This window comes from Agrilus planipennis, unplaced genomic scaffold (genome assembly GCF_000699045.2).
Source record: "Agrilus planipennis isolate EAB-ADULT unplaced genomic scaffold, Apla_2.0 scaffold13, whole genome shotgun sequence".
Taxonomy (NCBI): Eukaryota; Metazoa; Arthropoda; class Insecta; order Coleoptera; family Buprestidae; genus Agrilus; species Agrilus planipennis.
This window is the reverse complement of record NW_020439040.1, coordinates 1,890,579-1,915,083: the sequence shown is the minus strand read 5'-3', so window position 1 is coordinate 1,915,083 and position 24,505 is coordinate 1,890,579. Positions and strand designations below refer to the sequence as shown.

At 33.5% G+C, this 24,505-nt stretch overlaps 3 protein-coding genes across 7 annotated transcripts in view; 1 reads left to right on the top strand and 2 right to left on the bottom strand.

The window, feature by feature from the left end:
* Positions 1–1,135, bottom strand: part of LOC108744179 (SLIT and NTRK-like protein 6) — a 4,560-nt gene extending 3,425 nt beyond the window's left edge. The window contains exon 1 of the mRNA XM_018479806.2: positions 1,058–1,135. Coding sequence (XP_018335308.2) covers positions 1,058–1,060 — 3 coding nt within the window. The 5' untranslated portion in view covers positions 1,061–1,135. The remainder of the gene's footprint in view (positions 1–1,057) is intronic.
* Positions 1,136–8,062: 6,927 nt separating this feature from the next.
* On the top strand, positions 8,063–10,602 carry LOC108744196 (6-phosphogluconolactonase). Its single transcript, XM_018479845.2, has 4 exons — positions 8,063–8,347; positions 8,417–8,617; positions 8,905–9,188; positions 10,427–10,602. Exons 1-4 carry the CDS (start codon positions 8,155–8,157, stop codon positions 10,532–10,534), a joined length of 786 nt encoding a protein of 261 aa, XP_018335347.1. The 5' UTR covers positions 8,063–8,154; the 3' UTR covers positions 10,535–10,602.
* Positions 10,603–13,523: 2,921 nt separating this feature from the next.
* LOC108744178 (calcium-binding mitochondrial carrier protein SCaMC-2) overlaps positions 13,524–24,505 on the bottom strand; it is a 20,844-nt gene continuing 9,862 nt past the window's right edge. Inside the window, exons 1-5 of one of the 5 annotated variants that reach the window (XM_025976730.1) lie at positions 15,750–15,833; positions 15,241–15,406; positions 14,861–15,019; positions 14,200–14,770; positions 13,524–13,919 (exon numbers count right to left, since the gene is read on the bottom strand). In XM_025976730.1, coding sequence (XP_025832515.1) covers positions 13,726–13,919; positions 14,200–14,770; positions 14,861–15,019; positions 15,241–15,249 — 933 coding nt within the window. In that variant the 5' untranslated portion in view covers positions 15,250–15,406; positions 15,750–15,833 and the 3' untranslated portion in view covers positions 13,524–13,725. Of the gene's footprint in view, positions 13,920–14,199; positions 14,771–14,860; positions 15,020–15,240; positions 15,838–17,230; positions 17,400–17,489; positions 17,615–21,776; positions 22,612–24,505 lie in introns of those variants that run through there. The other 4 variants (XM_025976727.1, XM_025976731.1, XM_025976729.1 and 1 more) reach the window with 4 other exon arrangements.

The following is a 24,505-nucleotide window of genomic DNA, read 5'->3' as shown; positions in this document are numbered from 1 at the left end:
TAAAAATAAATTTAATCTGTTCGGTTAACGAATCTCCATAAAATGACGTGTAAAATTACAATTTTTTAAAATTTCAATAACTTTTTAACGGTTTAGTGAATCGATTTGTAATTTTTATAGGAGTTTTAGAATTGAATGAGGAACGTTCTTCCAAATTTTTATTTGTCTCGTAGCATTTTGACATACCTCCCAAACATCCTTAATTCGAAATTAACTCTGATTTTGTTCTAACTGAGCCTTCAAAATTGTTCCTTACTGTAGCAGAAATCGGATCATTTTCTTTTTTGAGTAGTTTTGAAGTTGGTAGTCTACAAAAATCATCATCTTGGTGATAAATCCTGCCAGATGACCATATCGAGATCGAGATTATCCTTTCATGTAACACAGAATGTGAACAGATGAATAAAAGTTTCACATGATTATAACATTCGTTTATATATTTATATATACAAATAACACATGTAATACAATTATTATTTTATTTGCAATTCCAGACTTTAATGCAGTGATGTGCTATATTTGTCTAATTCAGCAATTGTCCTTTGAAAAGTTGATCCTTAAAACATTTCGAGTACATTTTTTTCAGTTGTATCATTATAATATTAACATTTTGGTACCTAAGTGTTCCCGTGCGAATTTATGATGGTTATAATATTGATTTCCATTACGTGGTAACTATATACGTAAAGTGTCTCCGCAATGGGTGGGACGGTATTAAAATATTAAAGGAATATGAGCAGCAACAGTGTTCCATCATTAAAAATAAAACATTTATCGTTGGTGTAGTTGGTGTTTCTTTATTGTAGGTAAGCGTAAACGTTTGTCGTTAATGAATTAATGAATCAATAACAAACCAATTTCGTAGTTTCATAGTTGCGATTTTCGTTATCTGAAAATGCTTCGCTAAAGTTGGATGAATCTTCATAATCACGAAATGTGTTTAATAAACAGATAATTTTGACAATAAAAATTGAATAACTATTACGGTTTCAAAAAAAAAAGACTATATCCTAGCAATTGTTATGGTTTTTGTTTTGTAATAATAATGGGTACTTACCATTTCTGACAAATCCTTTGAAATAAATTGCAAACTCGTTACAGCAATACGTTTTTTTAATTATAAATAAGCTAAATGTGCACTTTGTGATTAAGCTGTTCAATATGTTGTTCAACTGATTCCACCACGAATTATACTAGTCCGGAAGGTAAAGTTGCATTCTTTATGATCATTTCATCCTGTTTTTATGTAATTTATACATTAGAGATACGGTTACTTGGAATAAACGACAACCGCCGGAATCGTGTTGTTGATGAAAAATATTCGTCGTAATTATTTAAAATATATTTAGTCAATAAACTATAGATATTTTCTTCTTAAATTATTATTTATTATTCTTCGCCACATATCTCCCTATTTCAGAAAGGAAGATTATTTACGTTAATAAACGGAGGTCCTTGCGCCTTTAAACACGTCGTCCCTTAAGGATGTTTGGGAGGTACAATCGGNACACTGTGACCAATTAATGAAACTTTCTTTTTCGCTGGCGGTACGCTTTCAAATAATGCCCTTCATTACTCAACAATCGAGACCCTTAATGATGGTTTAATTAAATAGGAATGAAAAATTGTCGTCGAAAACTAAAATAGGGTGTTCGATTGAATGAGAATGTATACTATACAAAATAATTAAACTTTCCACTATAAACGTCATGTTATGGTTTTTGTTTTGTAAGTAGTGAAGCTTTAATTAATTTATGCAATATGTCGAAGTTATGGTTTTTGTTTTGTAACAAAATAAATGAAGTTTAGTGAAAATTGTTATGTTATTGTTTGTGTTTGTTGTCAAGTTCCTTTTTTTATTTTAGAAAATTTTACGTATTTCTACTGTTTTAACATCAGTTTATCAGGTTTATGTTAGACTTTGTGAATTTATGAATCGGTCGACTTCTTTTCTTCAAAAATGAGGTAACTGTTATAATGTCGACGGCAAGCTTAAATAAACACTTCGAAAGTACTATCTACGAAGAGCACCCTTCCCTGTTGATAAAATGCCCTTTAACATTTTTTATTACTTTCTATACTGCCGGAACATAACATTCAAGCCGAATTTAATGATACCACGCCGTCGTTACTCTTTTTGAAAACGATTTGCGCATTGTATTCACAGTTTTCAAAATATAAATAATCTTTCTGTCTCACTTTTTATTTAATAATATTCTCGTTGTAGCCAATTGTTTTGACGTTAAAAAAAAAAAACGACGCACTGTCATTGGACATAAACAGTGACGTGAATGCTTCTTTTTTTATAGTCCTTTATTTCCCTTGCCGGAAAATGTTTGAATGTAAAGGGTAAAAAAAATACATTCATATAAAGAGCGAAATAAGGGAGACGTCAGCGTGAAGATCGCGTTGAAAGAAAATAAATTTTATTCTCAAATGGTAGGTGCCTACCTATTATAGCGAACACCTGAACACCTCTCGTAAGTGATCTGTTTCTTTTTTGCTTATAAATTTATACGAACGTCAGTCCTAAGACTGGTTGGACACGCACCTCCACTCTTTCCTATCCTGAGCTAATCTTCTCATTTCCCTAAAACTAGGACATTCCACACTCTTAATTATTTGCGAACAGTAATCTAACCTGGGTCTACCTCTACCCCTCTTAACTCCTGTTTCTGCCTCTAATATGTCTCTGACTAGAGCTTCATGTTTGAGAAGATGTCCTACCAACCTATCTCGTCTATTTCTTCTTATTGACTTCCACAGAGTCCTCTGTTCTTCTATTCTTTCTAATACCTCTTCATTTCTAACCTTCTCCATCCACGGTATCCTCATCATTTGCCTGTAACACCACATTTCGAACGCTTCTAACCTTTTCTTTTCCGCCGCACCCACCTCCTTGTTCTGCACCCGTACAGCGCCGCGCTCCAAACATACACCTATAACAATCTTTTTCGAATTTCTAAATTAACATTCGCGGGCACAGAAGTAACTTCTTTTTATTGAAGGCGACACGACCCTGCGCTATCCTCTTCTTTATATCCCTACTACTCCTTCCGTCCTGCCTTATCTGACTTTCCTAGATACCTAACATCAGCCACTTCTTCTAATTTTTCGTCTCCTATCTTTATATTCGTTCTTTCCCTACTTTTTCTTCCCTTGCATACCAGTATTTTCGTTTTACTTTTATTTATTTTCATACAGTACTGATCTGTCAGTACCGCTTCCATTTTATTTAAAGCTATTCCTAGGTCCTCCTTGCTAGATGCTAATACTGCTATATCATCTGCAAATCTAAAAGCATACTAATCTTTTGCCCCTGTGTATCTATCCCTACAGGAGATATTAAGTATGCATTAAAATATTATTGCTTCACTCTTACCTTTATTGTTTGAAATTAAAATATTTATTAGTAGATACTTACTCATCGACGTCCAGGCTAACCCTTTGGACCTAAATACCTGAAGTTTCCTTTATGATGTATACAAGAAATATGGAAGGATATTTTGAAACTCAACTCCAAAGGGTTCGGCAAGGATTGTATAGAACCTTTTTTTTTGTTTGTGGTCAAATTTACATGGGTGCTTAAGCCTTAATTCTGTTTGATGAATCCTTTTCGGCATTTTAAAAAATTCATCGAGGGTTATGCGTGCCGGTTACATATACGTAAACAATTATACGTATGTATGTATGTATGTATGTATATATGTCTGTCAGTCTGTCCTATTGATTAGTCAGATACATGCATATATATCTATGTATACGAAGTGAACTGTATTTCTCGAGAACGATAATCCAATTTTATACTCCATTATCCATTTCTGCATACGTTTTCAGTGACATTCTGATATTCGTCCTACTTATTAACATCAGGCCATAAGCGTATCCTTTATACGTCACCCGATGATCACAAACGACTTGATTTGTTCAACGAATTAATCTGATGAACTTCGTGTTAATCTACATTAAGATCTGATACGTCATGACACTTCAAGTTGTAATTTGAGTGCTTTAAATAAATCTCGTTGCAAATTTAGAATATTCTCTATAGTAATGACGATTACAATATGAAATATTTTTGCACATCAAGTTCGTAAATTAATTATTGTGTCATACTTTTTTATTTAGTAGGTCGTTATGTACGCAAACATATTTAAATTTTTTTTTGGTAGCATTTTTTTTTTATTTCTAAATTTTATTTATTTCTAGTTTGTTCCTATTAAAAAATATCGAATTAGATTCACTCCCTTACCTTTTTTGTTGATTATACTTTTCTTCTGTGTTAATGTAGATATTTCGTAAAGTTGTTTTAAGTTGGATATCCATTTCACATCTTCTAAGAATTTCAAATAAATATGTGCACTTAAACATGTTCTTAATCGTTTTTTTGGTTACTAGTCATTTGAACACTATTTTTTTAATTTAACTAGTCAAACCGAAAAAATTAAAACGGCCGGATTATCCATAGAATTTGGGATTCCAGAATATTACGAATGTTATATCTTGAGGTTATCTTGGTAATTTTCATGACCAATTTATTATTTTACAATAAAAAATTTTAAATCTTTAAAAATACCTTTGTACTTTCTTGGTGACCAAAACTTTGAACTCAATTTTCAATAACAAAAAAAAAATTCTTCAACATCTTTAGAACACTTGTCAATTATTTATTTCCTTATTTACCTGCCGCAGGAAAAAACTGAACAGCGCACAAAAAAAAACAAAAACCGCAAATTTCAAACAATCTGTCTTCGTTCATTTGTTATCATCGTAAGTACTTTCGTTGTAACGAGGGCGCGAATCGTAGTGTGCCACGCGACTGCATCGAAAAATTTGTCGCGGCCGACGCGACGCTATCACGAATCAAACACCCACACATGCCACCCCTTCATTTACACATACACACAAAGCACGTTCACCGCTTACATAGTACGCTACACAGGTAGGGAGAGGCAGGTAAGCGCGACGTCTAACACCGACGCTCGCCGCGACGCCGTCAGCCACAACGATGCCTGTGGCGGACGCTTCCTTCATAAGTCTACCGTACAACACATATACCTATACAAGGTGTTATCAATAATTTTTTTGGTAAATTGAACAATGACCCCCCAACTTTCGCCTGTTTGGTGACCCCCCAAGTGGCAGTTTATAACAGATAAAATATTAATCCTTTGTCCACTGACGATACTGTTGAGATACAGGGTGTGAGCACCTAAACTTTGGGTTTAGAAACTAAAAAGTACATAAATGTGATTATCAACCCCGGTATATCTAAAAAGTCCATTGTTTTAAAGCGTCCTTAGTTGCGCCATCCTGTCTGTCGTCGCGGAGTCCCCGTCTGCGTCGTCGTTATAAGACGCCGCGCAACGTCGCTTGATATCGTCCGTGTTTCGCTTGCATTTAATTAATTTACTGAAACGTCTGCGTTGGTAGAATACGTATAGTGGTATCGTCAAATGTCCCTGAACTCGCGCCAATTTCAACGTTATAAGAGGAAAGGGCGAACTTTACATCTGACCGATAATGCACCCTGCATCAACCATCGCATAAATTCATTTACCTACTTAAAACAGCGATATAAAAGACACTTTTATGAAAAAAGTACATAACTAAAACAAAAATACATACAAAACACTTTCTTCACCTGTTTTGAGATGTATTTTTGTTATCAACTGTTTCATTTGTTGAATGATGCTTTTGTTTGTACTTTCTTCAATTATTTTTTTATTGTTCAACTGTTTGAATTGTAGAAAACTAATTTTGTTTTTATTATTGTTGCTAGTTTACTTGGTCTGCTGCTTCTAGATGAATTTAATGAGCACAAATAAGATTTAAGGGCCTTGAAAACCTTCTTTGACTTCAGAACTTTAAAGGTGTCTGATATTTCAAATTTAAAAGTTAGGTCGTTTAAAAATACCATACCTGGATATATATAGCGAATAATAACTAACCTTACTTCCTCCATCAAGTTCATAAATTTCAATTTTTGCATTTTTCCAGTGCTCAGTTTTAGGCATCACCTAAATTCTTAACGAATGTAAAAAGTTTCGTTCTTCTAAAATAATAGTCAGTTATTGGAAGACGAAGACTTGATTTCCTTCGTCCTTCTAGGAAGTTTTTTTCGTTTGCTGGATTGTAATTTATGTGTCCACATTAAATGAACAAGAAAACCTTCTTTAAGATGTAATAAAGGTTAAGAATGCTCAATTTTTCTTCGAAATACATATACGATAAAAAACACTCAGACCTTTTTGAATAAAGGAGAAACGTACAGTTAAGCGATAGGATTTTCGTTTTATTCGCACTAATTCTTGCTGTGTGCTTTATAATGAATTAGAGCAAAGGATAACAACCCTCATCCTTATTATTTCCCTAACGAAAGCCAGAACAGTTGGTTCCAGTTATCGATTTCTACGTAATATATTTATTTAGCAAGTAGGTAGAAAACAATTCTGGGAATCTCTTAATTTTATACAAATCCCAAAAAAGAGTCCTTTTTCTAATACCTACATTACATTTCAGTTTGTATTTGTGTCTTTATGTACTTACATAATTAATTAAAATACCCTCAAACATCCCTCGAACCTCAACCCGCTAGTTAATTCAAGAAGAAATGTTATGACAAACCCACAGACAGACTGACACGTGGCCGATCTGACGAATCCCGAAAAAATCGAATATTTTCCGAAAAGAAATAAGTAGGTTTTCTTTAGAGGGTAGTTTATCGATTTTCTGTGTACGTTTTATTAATTATAAAGGCAGTAAGTTAATGAATTATACATTAACTAAGTACAAGGGATATATACGCACCTGGATACGTATGAAATTGGGGTCCAGAGTAGGTATACACCTGTCGGGGTCCAGTTAATTATCCCCTCTCACCCACCTTGCGGTACTACACTGATTGTGTAATTGCGTGACAGTCTATAACAACATTGGTTTTTCTTTCACGATATCCTCACCGTAAATAAAATAAAAACTTTATTACTAGCCGATGTTTGATATGTCACTGCGTCGAAGTTATTATTAAACAAAACACCCCCTGTAACTCCCTGAAGAAGAAACTTTATTTTACCAATTAAAAGTTTATCAAAACTGAAGTGGTTCAGTGACCTAGAATGGGTCCACCTTCGAGAACACGAAAAACGCTTGTTATAGGGTTGAAATGTATTGAAATATATTCTAGATTGTTTAAACTTTTTCAATACTTGAATATTTAATTCATGGTAGGTCCCATTTGATGATAATATTTATTATTACTTAGGGGTTGTTGTACTGACCCAATTCTCTTCTGTATACTTAATGAAGAAAATTGACGCTGTATTGACATTATTCTGACTGAGAACGAAAGGTAAGTGAAATGGGGGATGCAAGACGACCGGACAATGCTCCCGGAAAAACTAGGTAACTTCAAAAGGCAACGAACGAGTTTTGTGCTTATCAATAAATAATAACATTAAGTGACCTGTGTTATGACGGTAGGGGAATGCAACATTAATACGTACAGTTAATGTGGAACGTACAGGGTGTCGTCTATAATATATTTGTTATATTAATTATTAATTTTTTCTGGAGTGCATAAAAATCCGTATTTTAAAAACAAGTGGTGGCGCCTACATAAATTACTTTTTTGTGAGCGCATTCCGAAGCGGCACGTGCAATTTGACCTAATTTCCTATTGGCTGGTAAGTTGGCGCCGCATGAGGCAACCAATCGGATCCTGCAGACTGCTTTTAAATAATTAATTCCGCATTCCTGAGTTAGTCATGTTCGCTGCGTTGGAGGGTGCACTTCGCTGTGCCAAATTTTTTGTTAAAATTACGTAAATATATACAAAAATATTATTTTCATTTAAGAAATATTACTAAAGCGATACGGATAGGAGTTTAATTGCTTTAAGAAATGATGCAAACACCTAAAAGTTACTAAAACTACATCTTTTAGGTCAATAACTTATACTTAATTTCCCTTTTTTAAGTATTTGTCTACGCCGCTGCTTTAAATTGATATTAAACTATTACATAATTGTTGTTGAGTTGTTGTTGTATGATTTCTTCCAGCTGATTTTTCATTCACTCTATAGCAAGGTCGCAGGTGACTACTCTGCTATATCGACTGATGTAATACAAGTATTAGATAAGCCAAACTGTATGTATGTACTTCAAAAGCAAATTCAATTTTTTATTGATAACAGTGTCCTACGTATATTTCTTAACAACTTTTGTTACGATGACTGTAATTGTAACAGAAAACGAAACCGAATTGATTAACAAACTTGCTTCTATATTGGAAAATAATTCAAATACATCGATCACAAGAGATGGGACTTTCAAAGTGGGATTATCAGGTCATTTATTTGTTTTTAACATAACTAAAAAATATGAATTTTATAGATGACAAATCGTTTCTTTTACAGGTGGTTCGGTAGTGAAATTTTTGAACGAGGCGATCCCAAAATTAAAGACGGATTTGAGTAAATGGAAACTTTTCTTTTGCGACGAAAGGGTTGTTCCTGAAGATGATCCCGAATCCACGTTCGGAACGTACAAGAAGAATTTGATAGGAAAAGTGAATCTCAAAGAGGATCAATTCGTACGAATAAAACAAGGAGTTTCAGGTGAATGAATTACATATATTTTCAGGGTTGTCAGATTTAGTTTCTCTTAACCCTGTGTTAGCGCAAATACCACTTTAACCCTTCATATCATTGTGATATAATAATGAGAAAAAGGTACAACAATAAGGCAGATATTCAGAGGGGGACTTCAACATATTATTTAAGGGTAGTTTTATAATGCCGCATGGCATATGTTACTTTATATTGTAATTGTTTTGATTTTAAACACATGCTGAACTATCTGGCAACGGTGTTTTTAATGATTCATTATTTTTTAATTCGATCAGCTGATGAAGCAGCCAAGGATTACGTTCGTCAGATGGCAGAGTACTTTCCCGGCAGTTTGCTACCCAGATTTGACATGTTGTTACTCGGCATGGGCCCAGATGGCCACACATGTTCCCTGTTTCCCGGGCACCAACTTTTAAACGAGAACAAAGTTTGGGTCGCTCCGATTACAGATTCGCCCAAACCTCCACCCCAAAGGGTTACCCTCACTTTTCCAGTAATCAACAATGCCAGAGTTGCAGTTTTTGCCATTGCTGGGGAAGGAAAGGCAGATATGGTAAAGGTATGTACCTATTTAGGTTTTTGAAATTCACAAAGGTAAACCATCTCTGAAATTCGTTTACTCAAGCCTGCTTTGGTGACATTAATATTAATATAGACTCTTGAAACTCAAAACTTATTAAAGAGACTTCTAATTGCTAAAACGACATTTTCTTTGATCTACCATTGTACCCATTCAAAAACTTTTTACTAACTTCATCGTTGTGGTTTTTGGTTCATTCTCTACATATAATTCTTCATGAAACTCTTCATCAATTGGCTTTTCAGTCTTTATGTAATTAACAGTTTTTAACTGCGAAGCAATAGTTTCTGGATGGTTCAGGAGAAGAGTTGATTTTTCCATTTCTTCTGATTTTTCCCAGGGGGTTTTCCTCTATATCACCCCTCTGGATTCAACAAAGACGCCTGCAATCGGAGCCACTGCTTAGCTTAAATCCTGGAGAATAATTACGTCAGGTAATTCCCCGTTAGTTTCCATTCTCAACCTAGAGAAGAGACGCCTGATGTAGCTCAGCAGTTGTGATTTTTGTTTAATTTTCTACATATAATTCTTCTTGAAGCTCTTCATCAATTAGCTTTTCAGTTCTAATATAAGTTTTCGTCAATCAACGCACTGCGAAGCAATATTTTCAAGGATGGTTATAAGTTGCCAAAATTAATGTAGACGCACTGGAAAGCATTTAAATTCTCTCTAATGCAAAGCTAAATCGTAAGTTGTAAACTATTCCTAAATCTTCCAAAATACACAGTCTTTCTGCTGAATCTACGCGGTACTCCCCAGGAGGGACTTTGCCTTCTGGTCACCTTCCTGGAATCATCACTAACCTTAACTCATTGTAAAGACGCCTGCACTCGAGATCATTATTTAGCTTAAATCCAGGAGAACAATTACATCAAGTAATTATCCCCTTAGTTTCCTCTCTTACCATAACATACACGACCAACGCCTGATGTAGCTCAGTCGCTACTGATACAGACCTTTTTAGTCCATCATCAACACCTTACCGGCCCGGGTGAACCTACCACCACCACAAATATCGTCAGTCTCCCTCCCATATGATATTGGAAGCTACTGGTTTTTTTTTTATGTTAGGAAAACTATGTAATATGCACTTTTGTTTAAGCGGTGAATTAAATTAAACATTAAAAATGACTCTTTATTTTAGGCTTTAGTGTTATCTATTCGTTACCCAATTATAAGGAAATGCATAATTAATTTATATGTACTTTTCTTTCTAGAGGATATTGGTAGATAAGGAAGATTTACCAGCTGGGAGAGTTCAGCCATCTTCTGGGGAACTTTACTGGATTCTAGACAAAGAGGCCGCAAGACATTATTCGAAATAATAATATAACCAAAACTTTCGCTTGTTCTTATGTTAAACGTATCTAATTAATAAACGAAATTTGTAAAAGCGACTCTTTTTATTATCAAACGAATGTTCTGAAGTAAAATGGAAACCTACAAAATACATATAAGTACTAGACAGAATTGAAATTTAAAAACAATTCCAAGTCACAATTTTCAATAAATCATAATATTAATTTCTGTAGACGTAAAGTTTGCAGAATTTCTTATATTATTTATTAATGAATTTAGTAAAAATTTGCTGCAAAAGTTCGATTTTAATTCCTATACCTTGACCTTAAAAACGTAAAAAACACCGTAAATAATATTTTTTTGGGAAAAATAAAGCAAGCGGAAGCTCTTTATATCATTTACTGGTTAATCTATACCATCAGTTATCATTTATCGATGAATTAAGCAAAAATATTTGGCCGAAGTTCGATTTCGGTTCCCAAAAACAATCGACAGGTAGCTATACATGGGTTATTTTTGGGAACCGAAATCGAACTTCTGCCAAATACTTTTGCTCATTTCATCGATAGATGATAACTGATGATATAGATAAACCAATAAATGATATAAAGAGCCCCCGCTGGCTTTATTTTTGTCAGGAAATAATTATTTGTGGTGTTTTTTTAGGTTTTTTTCGGTAACGGTCGACCCACGTATAGGAATGAAAATCGAACTTTGGCAGAATAGTTTTGCTTACTTTTTCAATAAATCACATCTAACATCAAAGATTACTCAATAAATGATCTAAATACGCTTTAGTTTGCATTATTTTTGACCAAAAATGAAATTATATTTTGTTTTTCGGTCAAAATTAACCCCTGTACAACTTACCTTTTACATTAAAAAACTAAGAATTAATGATGCAAATTTGGTGGATGCGCCGGAAATCTTAGAATCGCATCGGTCTTAAAATTTCACAATTTTGTATTAGGAGAGCATAAGTTATATAAGGTCGATTTTCATAGTTTCGCGCGAAAGTTCGCGCCAACATATGACCTATGTATAGTACGATCAACATCTTTTTTAATTAAAATATTTGTAGCAAGTTTCGTCACGTTTGCACACTAGAAATGCTCCTCAAGCTTCCATAAACCACTAGAAATGTTTCTGGTGTAATAGCTGAAGTATTTAAAGAGAATTTAATTAATGAATGCAGATTTTATGGAAAAATTGCCATTAATTAGACTATAGTTTGATTAATTGTGTGACGTCATTTGTTTACATTTACATTCATGTCAAAATTAATTGTATCAAAAATAAGATGATTTCGTTTTAAATATAATTAAAGCATTAGTGCAATATTGTAGTTGAATAAATATTTTCATTTAGAGCTATTCTTTATGTAATTACATCTGAAAAGTATAATAAATAAGTTGTGTTTATTACAACCTATAATAAAAGAAGAAAAGCTTATTTTAAGAAATATTAGGCAATGGTGTTGTAAAAAAGGTCAGGACACTTTATTTCATCCTTGAACACCCCAAGAAAAGTTCATGGAAGTCTGTAGATAATGCAATTTATTTTTTTCAAGTACAACTGAGTTAGGCAGGGTTTACGTATTTGAAAATGTACTTCCAGACCTTTCGGGACTTAGATTTGTATGTAATTGTTTTCTGCAATACTTTCCTACATAGTTCCTTGCACTTTAAAATCTAATTGAGTCATCAGGGCTGCAAAACTTTATGAAAGATTTCCAGGTTAGGGTTTCGACCACTTGTTGAGGGCTCTCCTTTTTCTGAACCTGTACAACAACCACAGTGACCCCTTGGTACCAATTTTGGACACAAATCATTTCATAAAGGACTCTTGCATTTCAATTTTTCATGTTGTTGTGTTCAATTGAAAATAATCGATTATTTAGATTTAATCATTTATTCGGCATGTATAAATACATTTAAAGGAAAAATAAATACATTATATTAAAATACTAAGTACATCACATCATTTAATTACCCTATTGATATCAGACGTCTTAATATCATGGAATTGCAATCAGATAATTTGCTTAAACTTTACATTATCGTACTTTGACAACAAGTGAACAAAGAAAGGTAACGAGTACTCTGCAGGGCCCATAAACGATTAAAATAATGTCTTACAGCCACATTATTGTTTTCTTTTTATAAATAGTACTTAGCATAAACTACAACGCATGTCTGACAAGTCACAACAACTCGCTTTCGGGGTTAATTTTAAATTAGTAAGAGGAATGTTTGTATTACACCAAGTGATTTTGTAAAAAATATTAGTGGTAGTAATAAATAAGTGTACGAAAATGATAAACAACATGTGTTAGTGTCATTATCTTTTCCCATTTCTACTCCAAAAATAGTCGAATTATGTCAAACAAGTACCAAGAGTAGTAAAATTTATAGCTTTGTGGTTTTACTTTGTGGTACCTGTATTAAAAACCATTACGATTTATTTACTGTTTGACATAATTTAATTACTTATGAAGTGGAAACGAGTAGAAAAAATCTGGTTATTTTCAATACACTCCTAATTAAAGTACATACATAGTTTCCTGAAAAACTTCAAGGATGTAAAACGTAAGATCATTTTCTTTTACATGGACAAACAGAAACAAATTTAAATTAGTTACAGTTTAATAATAAAAAAGCACTCCTTCTTCTTCCACGTCTGCCAATTTTATCCTATCATTCAAAACATTAGCACCCTTAAAATAACTTATCGTTTTCGTTAACTTTTCAATTTTCAAGCGTATATGGGCCCCCTTGTAAACAGCCAACGTTATGCAGATAAAAGATGTTATATTAAAAAAAAAACGTTGTTTTAGTTTAAACGAACATCAACAACAAGCATTAAGGCCTATCGATACAAGATCTGTACAAATAAATATATGTGAATATAATGGGGGAGAAGTCACAATGTCAATGCAACAACAGCAACAGCAGCAGCAGTAGCAGCGGCTTCGTTAATATTAACGCAAGCTATTAATTATTACATTGTTAATTATTGAGGTGTAACGTATATCGATTACATTATTTTTACTCGTCGTTAAGTCGTCAGTAATGTTGAATTGTGTGGTTAAAAGACTGAGAAATATCTATCCGTAATGAAGCCGCTGCTTGCAATTTTCGTGGTCTCCCTTTTCCACATAACTTTTTATTTAATCAAATAAATAAATAAAAAAATTCATGTCTAAACACCCGGCTCATCACGTCATATTGACGCCCAGTAACCGGCTCGAGTACTCGTAGACGACGTAGCTAATGCTAACTGCGGGTAGGACTTTGATGAAGTTGGGAGTAATGCCTCTGTATAGTCCGACGACCCCCTCAGTCTGTAAAATTGTTTTGAACACCCCCGACATCGTCATAGAAGACGGATCCATACTCGGTTGGACGACAGCTACAAACAAGAATAAATAAATTAGAATACAAAATAATCTCCTTTAGGATTATGGACAAAATGGTACCATTCAAGCATTACAAATGCAGAGCTTTTCATCAATTTTAAACACCCTTGCACCCTTGTCAGCAAAAGTAAAGTGTTACTCTTTCCATATCATTAAAGATAAACAAATATCCCTTTATTTATATAATACTTGAATGGCTTCAAAAATGGATTCCTGTGGGGGGGGGGACATCAATTGGGTTTTAGGACAAAGGGACTGGAAAAAAACACTTACCATGAGCTTGTAGCCTCGTCCTAACCAATGCCAAGGGATACGAGCAAATTTGACCTAAAGTACAGGATGCGCTCCCACATGCCAACAACATCCAGAAACTGGGCTGCTCTTCACTAGGGTGCGAACTAAGGTACTTTCTTTTGAGCGTTTCGTAAACTGCCAGGTCGATTCCTGCATAGGGTGCAATGCCTAACATGTTGGGAATGTAGCCGCGGTAGAACGTTTTCAACCCTTCGTTGGTGTAAATCTTGATAGCTGCATCCACGATACCCTTGTACTGGCCGGTTTTCCTCAGTGCCAGTCGCGTCTTGAGCACTTCGAGGGGGTAAATTGCAGACTGACTTATGCCACCGGCTAACGCCCCAGCACAAAATCGTTCGTAGATACTGAGGGGTGATTGATGTTCGCCCTTTATTAGCCTTTTTATCTGTTCGTACGCTGCGAATTTGATTGCGGATTCAGGAGCAATTTTCACGACATTAATACCATTGCCACGCCAAAAACTTGACACACCACCCTCTCGAAAAAGGTACCTCAAACTTTCACCAATCGATTGCCTTTGAGGTTGAACCTGATTAAAAATTAAAGTAAACTTTTAGAAAAAGTCCCCGTGATGGTACACACGAAATCGTGTCAAAAAGATTCAATTTTTGTAACTAACCTGGAGAAAAACCTTGAGCCTATCAAAAGGTGCTGTGCACGTTCTGGATACGGCCCCCGCGATACCCCCTGCCATTAAATGTCTCCACCACATTCCACTTTGCATTTCGGCCGTGGTAAAATCATCTGGTACATTCATATCCTCCCCAATGTCCAGATACTGAAGCAGAAAAAAGTCATTAGAAAATTTTTTATTTTCCAACTTGCTTCGTGGTGTTATTAACATGTCAAAAATAAACAAAAATGGTTTCAGACCATTTTACATCGCATCTTCAGACGTTCAAGCATTTACAAGCACTCAAATAAATGTATACAAAACGTTTATTGTAGTAGTAACAAAACCCAGTATTAAATTGTACCAAAAACGAATTAGTTACTTACATTAACCATAGGTTAGATTTTTTCAAGGGTAATAAAAACTGTGCAATTGTACTACACATTCGGTATGTTCTGTGATGATGTTATAGAAAAAGGGAAAAAAATCTAAACCTATATACCCAACTGGAAAAATATGAATCGAATTCCACTGTAGATTTTCATCATCATCCTGTAAATATAATGTTGTCTTTTACTCAATAACTAGACAGGCTTTCGTTTAAATACTACGACTATTTACTTTCTGAATGGTTATTTATTTATTGTTTTTTTTTATTACTATTCCATTGAATCACGCGATATGATAATTAAATTCCTACTGGTCATTTTTTATAGTATGGATTCACAGTAAATGTTTTTCTAACTAATTCGTATGGATATGCGACGTACACATAATACGTCTATAATCTGTGATTTTAAGAATTACATACTTTTGGTGTATTGTAGATGAATTTGTTAAAAATAGGGTGTATTAAAAAAAAAAGAGACGTTATATGACAAGGACAACAAGTTACCCGTTTCAATTTCCTCCAAAGCATAGTAAATTTTTGGGCCCGATCTATATTTAACCATCTTCGACGATCCATCTCGACTATAAGATTTCTTACCTACAAGAGACAGAATGGGGGCTTAAAAGGGATTTAAATTTTAAATGTAAAAACGACCAAATGATATCTACAATAGAAAAAATAGGAAACGAAGGTAGTACTATATTTATTAATATTACTAATTAATTGCTTGTAATTTTAATGTAAGTATAACTATACTATTTTAGTGCTCGACTATAGAAAGTATAGTACTTACAATATAGTAAGGAAATTATTTTGTTAATGTATTCAAGTAAAAGTGAATTAGAAAACATTGCAGATGTAAATGGAGAAAGTTACGCTACCTATATTCATATTATAATACTGCATGCTACGAAAAACATTGTATTTCAATATTGTCTCAAAAATTCATGAAAATCATAGTAACGAAATCGAGTTAAGGAATCAATATCTAATTATGTATACTAATTTTAATAGCTAATTAATGCTATGATATTTCAATTACAAAACGAAATAATTTAAGATCGCTCTTGAGGATCATCTTATATGTACGTAAGTATAAAATAATTAAATGTCTAGGTCTCGAAGTGGCAGTTTTTTCTTAACGATTTCTAAAAATGCTTACGCAAAATGTTGCGATTACTGAGCAGATGGCATTTTATCAATTAGAAAGCCACGCGAATGTAATAGCACATTCGACCTCGGGAAATCGAGGTTTTAAGTTTTAGGTAGCAACAAGTTGATCGTGGAATTTACATTTCACTTTTTTTATGTATGTATGTATGTGTGTACGAGTTACCATGACGTCACCCTTCAACTTGCAATAACCCCCATAACAATTCCGAAGGCGTCGAATAAAAAAAAAAAAGAAACGACATGAAGCAACGCACTCGAAATAATTCACCTACAAGGTGAAGTTAGAGGAAATAGATTTCCATAATCATTGAAGAATGTAAAAAAGGAAAAACCTTATAGGTAGTAGGTGCGGATGGCCACTTATACTTGGCTTCATTATCAAAGTTTCAAAAATATAGTAACAGTTTCTCAAACAAAAGGGCGGAAAGACATAAGTTTGCAGAGATTACATTTTTATGTTATTAAAAATTACAAAATTACGTAGCTACACCATGTTAGTGTTGTATATATGTATCATTTCTACAGGGTGTCACTATTTTCATAATTAAAATTTGTCTTAAGTATATACATTATAAACCTCTCTGTAGCTATATATACAATAAACGTAATGTTGTAATCATGAATTTTTATTGTTACTAGAACCTTGTATTATCGGTTTTAGTGTTAAAACGAAAATGACTCAGCAAGTGATTTTATAAAATGAGTAATACCAAACAGGAATTGTCTCTGACAATTAATAAATAAAAAAGGCAACGAAAGAAACATTCAAAATCTAAAGATTCTATAACAGGATCATCGTTGATTACATTGATGTTCGCCCTTTATTAGCCTTTTTATCTGTTCGTACGCTGCGAATTTGATTGCGGATTCAGGAGCAATTTTCACCACATTAATACCATTGCCACGCCAAAAACTTGACACACCACCCTCTCGAAAAAGGTACCTCAAACTTTCACCAATCGATTGCCTTTGAGGTTGAACCTGATTAAAAATTAAAGTAAACTTTTAGAAAAAGTCCCCGTGATGGTACACACGAAATCGTGTCAAAAAGATTCAATTTTTGTAACTAACCTGGAGAAAAACCTTGAGCCTATCAAAAGGTGCTGTGCACGTTCTGGATACGGCCCCCGCGATACCCCCTGCCATTAAATGTCTCCACCACATTCCACTTTGCATTTCGGCCGTGGTAAAATCATCTGGTANCAAAAGAGTAGTTATAGGGCATCAAATAATTGAATAATAAGAACAATTCGAATTAGTGTTTCCACTCTTGGAAGTAACAAGGTCGGCAGGTAAGTACAACAGCTGAGCTAAGCTGATAATTTAATAAAACACCGTGTATTACCACTTCATATCCGTCTACCAATTTAATCTAGTGACGTCAATGTGACCTACTGTATTTTAAACTGAATAAATCACCAAGTTTCATAAGAGGCATGTGGTTATACAATAGACTGAGACACTAATTATACATAATAATAATAAAAAAGACAGGTCAGTAATCAAAACTTATTAAATTAAGTGAATCTTATTACAACATTATATTATTATTATTATTATTCTTCTTTTGGATAATTAGATAAAACAGACCCCTAATTCGTATGAATTTGCCCAGGATTAAAACTAACCAAAACAGTTTCAAATAGAAGTCCAAACTACGAGAAAATTATAATTATTTTGCTTATTAAAATGCATGATTATCTAATCAAAAATAACCAACCTTCCAAATTACTTTCAAAGTTTTAATTAAGCATACCTCCTTAATTAGTTTGCACAGCTGTGCGGTGACGGTAATATATTTTATTAATACTTATTAAAAGGTATCACACATAAATATATTTTAACAACACATCACACAATTATGATAAACGAATATAAAAGAATTTCAGTTTTAAAGTATTGAGGGCAAAAAGAAATTGGAACATAACTATTATCTATCAAGTTTGTTCCACATTTGTACTCATTAGAAGCGAAAGACAATGACAAAAAATTAACTTAACGTGAAATACTATACTTTGCAGAGATGCATTAATCTTAATTTTGTTTGTTAAACACCTGCAACACTTTGTCCAAACATTGGCAGTTATTTTAATTTTAATAAAATATGTATTTCTCTATCGATCTACATTATTGATTACCTGTACTGTTATTAATCATTTTTTTAAGTACATTTTTAATAGCGCTTCCTAATACAGTACATGTTCAATTAGTGCTTATCAGAATAAAGTCTTATCTTTTATAACAAAAATATACGTATAAATATGCATAAAACAGATAATAAATAATGGACAGTCTGTGGTATCCATGCTTTTAATATGTGTAGTGTCAGTTAGTCGATTTAAATTACACAAACACGAACGTATTAAATATATGTAGACAATTAACAGCAACAGACAAGAAATTATTGATTACAATATGATTATATTGCGTAGATACATACGGATGTATTATAAAGTCTCTCCCTCGGCGGGTCAAAGTTTTGAAAGGTCATAGCATGAATAACGATATCTTTACACTGCTTAAGAATTGAATTAAAACTGAGAATAAATTTGTGAATATTTTGAAAATTTCGCTGAAGAAATTACGCGCAGAATCTATAATCGAAAAATTACTTATTAAGAAGTTCAACTTCAAAGACGATACAAAATTTAATTCAGAATCCAACTAAAATATTATTCTTAGCGATGGCTAAACACATCAGGGCCTTACACTACAGCACAGTACAGTGTAATAATAAAATTTTTTTCTTTACGAATACTGTGAAAAGTCAATCGAATCGAGCGCACCTAAAAAACGAACTAAAACACTCGGTATACATACGCTTAATAGACAAAACAATAGGTCACAATAGGATTAAACCTATTGTAGCCCATATCTGTTATACATTGTTATAACAAGGGAAACTAAAGGAATATATCTGAACACTCGGTACGTTTGATCTTCTATTTTTAGATATTAAACTACAAGGTAAGTTGTATGCAATCCAAATGATTGCATCATATATATGACGCTGTCTATTGGCAATAGTCCAAAGTCATAGTAAATTACAATTGTTGTTGCAGGAAGTATAGTAATAAAAAAAAACGACAGAGCGACACACGAGTGATTCTATAAGGGTTCCCATTTTCATTCGGAAGTACGGAACCCTAACCCGAGAACCTACTTAACATTGTAGTTGAAAAAAAAACATGTTCTAAATTTGTATGCACAATATTGTTTTGTTGAAAGATTTAGCACGCTATGTTCAGACCATAGACTTATTAATTTTCCTGTAATGAGTACGTAAAGAACTAGTTTCTGTATTTTTTAAAAAAATTTAGGTTCATTAGTTTCTGAGATAAGCGGACGACGGTCAATTTTGATATATTTTCTTAAATAACTTCAAAACTATTTACTTATTTTGAAATTATTAAATGTATTTGTGACCCTTACAACAAGCCCTTTCATTTGATATGTCACACGGTACAGTTTGCAAAACCCATGTTCAAAATTTAAGTGACAGAAATTCATATGTGTACTAAATTTCAACTTAATCAATCCAATAGATTCAGAACAAATTGTTGACAGACAGACACACAAGTGACCCTATAAGGGTTCCGTTTTTCATTCGGACGTACGGAACCCTAAAAATTATAATTCTTTGTAGCTTTAATGTTTCTCCATTTCAGTTTACACATAAAAGTCATAGGATTCAAGTAGTATATACCAAAATGGTAGGATGTTTTGAAGAAAGGGGAATGGTTAGGGATGCTAGACACACATCAGAAAGGCCTGGTGGTGGTCGCTCAATTGTAAATATTGAACGAATTTGGAAGTATTGCAAATCAACCCCAACATAGATTAAAAGGCGTTCTGCTCAACTACCAACTAGATACCTTATTATGCACCACCATGTTCAATTAGAAATTTACTAATAGCAAATGTGTAATACTTAGTTATTATTTAAGTAGGTAATAGGAGTTTTTACAAACTCACAGTAAACTAATTATTATAGTTAGAAAATGTCCGCATTCAACTTTTATCAATAAATTAAAAGAATTATTGATATATGTACAAGCAAATCAAAGTACACATTTTAAAGGTTGATATACGCCAAACCTTTTAAACGAACTTCGCTTACTTACAATTAGAGATATGCTTGTACATATGTATGTACAATTGTACATGTACATGTATAGATTATTTAATAAAGCTGTAACTAACGCTATCGCACTACGATAAAAATTGTCAATTCTGAACGTTACAATTTCAAAGTTTAAATTTGTCCATCAATAACTACGTAAAGCAATCTAAATCATCAAAAACATACCCTTTCATGTTTCAGTAAATGTGTAAGTTTAAGAAAAATATTATTTCCAAGTTGAAAAAATTTTTGATGAACAATCAGTATTACATATACAAATAAATTAATAAAAATGGTACATGTACAATTTAAAACATTGGTTTACTGTTTGTGGTGCAGTTGGAAAAGAAAAACTGAACTATCAATTACGCAAAATGGTATCGAACACAATCGGTAATAAATATTAACAAAGGAACGTTTAAAAATGATACGCGGAATTTCCCTATCGACTTGTTGATATGTTTTTCTAAAACGGGGAATTAATAATTAAATTCAAAAACCAATGGAACAATAGCTCGATAGCTTTCGTTGATAAAAATTTAAAATAGAACTGTCCCTTTTCAAAATACTGTATTATGAAAGAAACTGTTTCCTGAAATAAAATTACTATAAATACGTACAACTATTCGTATTTTGGCACTTCAATTATTTTTTTGCCTGGTAAACCAGTTCTGCATTGGAACAAAAAACTGCTTTTGCATCGGAATAAAAAGCCGGTTTTGCATTGGATTAAAAAACAGGTTTTGCATCGGAATACGAAACCGGTTTTGCATTGGAACAAAAAACCGGTTTTGCATCGGAATAAAAAACCGGTTTTACATTGGAGTAATAACCTTACAACCCTCAGTGGCTTTGATTTTCCACTTATATGCAAACTAAGGCGAAGAAACGGAAAATATTTTTTGAATCTTCATAATTTTTAGCTTTAAAAGTGGCTCTGTATATTATGTTATAATGTTACAATATATCTAACAGATTTATGTATCTATGTAGGTCAAATTCTGAATATATTTTCACATGTTCCACTTCTAGGAGATTGGTTAGTCATATATCGCCAAATCAGGACCATTTCATACCATCTATTACATAACGTTGCTGGTACGTATAGAATCTAGCGAGACGCTACGTCATAGCCGAGCCTCCTTTTCCTTTTATACATACATACACACACATACACGCGAAACCATTCTCAGAAATGCCTTTCATAATAAGTAAAACAAAGAAACAGGACCTACCCTTGATATTAAATGTCTGAATAGAAACAGGAAGTCCTCCAAGATATCAGGAATGGACGATGCGGGAAAGTCGCTCTCCAGGACGGTCATTTTTTGGACCTGGACCGTTCCGATTCTTGTTTGCATCATTTTGATTATCGAATTGTATTACGTTTATAACTTAATAATAATATCACAGTTGATTTAACCCGCTGATGGTCAGTGACCTCGTGTTTAAATGGCCAAAAATTCTGCCCACACGAACGAACACGCGGTCGAGATTGCACGCGCGCAAAAGCAACAAAAAGCCAACTAACTGACTGACATTCACTGAGTTTCACAACTCAGAGGCTAGATACGATGACGATGATGATGGGGATCGAGAATCGAGAACTTATTGTACTCGTCGGCCTGACTCACTCATCGTTCTAACGAACAAACGGTTCTGAGTTGGCAACCAAGTTGCTTGCAGCAGTCGCCTTGCTATCACATTTATCAATTCAATGACTTTGTCACGAGAAGAGTGGGGCAAATCGCATTGTTACGTAGCCTCTAGTCTATAGTCTCATTAACGACACACCGGAAACATGTGCTTAAGATTAGCGGCATTGTCAGCTCGCCTCGTACCCGACCAACACGAGAACGAATAGCAAAGGGCCGCAACATGATTCTTGTGGATCACCGGTTACAACGGCATATTACTGACTGAGAAAACGACCTTACTAACGTATAATACTTCGAGCAAGTGTCATGCAGTCTTAAGTTTGATGTACAATTCCACGCACTACGTAAAATTTCGTTTTCGTGGAAGTGCTGTCTGACAACGCCGCATCAAACTCGAACTGGCTTAAGCCAGACCGGCCCGAGCCAATGCCAATAAACGATAAAACGAATGCAGAAACCACCAGCGTCACGTGGAAAGCCTCTGGATTTGATAAAAACTAATGAACTTTGAGCGTGAATTCCCTGATGTAAATGATGTTTACCAATATACCAGTACACATAGTAAATATGTACAAATGCGTTCACGAAATATCAAGAAACATCCGCTTAGAACATCTAGAGATAGACTACCACGATTCGGATGACAATTTTTTTCCATCGGGATTTCCGTGTCTCCAAACAACAACTGATTCTCAGAATAATTAGTAATTGAAATGTATCTATTTTTACAAGAACGTCAAATAAGTTATTTTGAATTCATCCCCGTTTTTAAAGAAATTTTTATAAAATCCATTCAGGTGGGGAAGCCTAGGAGGCTAAAGAGGGTCTTTCGCCCTATCCTGCGGAGTAGACTCTCCGCCCATCATTAGCAGCTGCTAGGAATAAAAGCCCAAAGTTTTTTGTCTGTCAAAGCTCAAAGCTGAGACTATTTTTTTTTTATAATTTTTAATGCATATAAATACGTATAAGTAAAACAAAAATACTGGTACGCAATGGAAAGAGCGAATATAAAGATAGGAGACGAGAAATTAGAAGATGTGGCTGATTTTAGGTATCTAGGAAGTCAGATAGGTCAGGACGGAAGGAGTAGTAGGGATATAAAGCAAAGGATAGCACAGGGTAGAGTTGTATTCAATAAAAAGAAGTCACTATGCTTGCGAACGATTAATTTTGGAATTCAAAAAAGATTGTTAAAAGAAAAGGTTAGAAGTGTTTGAAATGTGGTGTTACAGGCGAATGATGAGGATACCGTGGATAGAGAAGGTTAGAAATGAAAAGGTATTAGAAAAAATAGAAGAACAGAGGACTCTACATACATAAGTCAATAAGAAATAGGCAAGATAGGTTGGTAGAACACCTTCTCATGCATGAAGGTCTAGTCAGTAACATATTAGAGGCAGAAACAGGGGTTAAGAGGAGAAGAGGTAAACCTCGATTAGATTACCGTTCATAAATAGTTAGGGATGTGGGATGTTCTAGTTTTAAGAAAATGCGAAGATTAGCTCAGGATAGGAAAAAGAGTGGAGGTGCGTGTCCAACCAGCTTTAGGACTGACGACCTTATGATGATAATACATATGTATTTTATATCTATATGTATTGGTGCTTTATATCACTAAGGTCAGTGCAATTTTTTCTAATATATTTTACGACTAACTTTTCCAAATTGCTTATGTAATAATACAAAACTTTACTACATGTGTAGTTTATGGTTTGTAATTTTTTAAGACTACACATCGTTTTTTAGTAACCCGTTGCAAAGGGGTTATCAGGACAGTAAATTTCTAAATTCAAACCCTTGACTTGGCTAGTAAATGTGCAATAAACCAAAAACATGTGAACAATTTAATTAAATCCAGTTAAGGCTATTTTGACATTAATCAATACTTTTACAAACAAGAAGGTTAAATTTTAACAAAATCGAATAAATGATAAGGAGTCAATAAAGAATATTTGATTTATAAAAGTGCAAAACTTATTAGACACATTAATAAATAGTATAATAAAAGATGGTTTATAAAAATGTTTAATATTCCTGATAGAGAGTAATAAAATTGAAAATTGTATTTGTGTATACAAAATTTCACTATTTTAATTCCTTACAATTAGTTCTTATCACAAGCTGAAGATTAAGTTCTTTTTATTTTATAGCTTCTATTTTGACATATAAATCCAATTCAATTGAATACTTTCAAACTAAAATGTTAATATAATAAATTTTAATTTTCACTACATAATTGCTATTATTTTTTGCAAACAAATAAGGTAATAAATAAACAAACACCGGAAATCTAGAAATCAGGATAT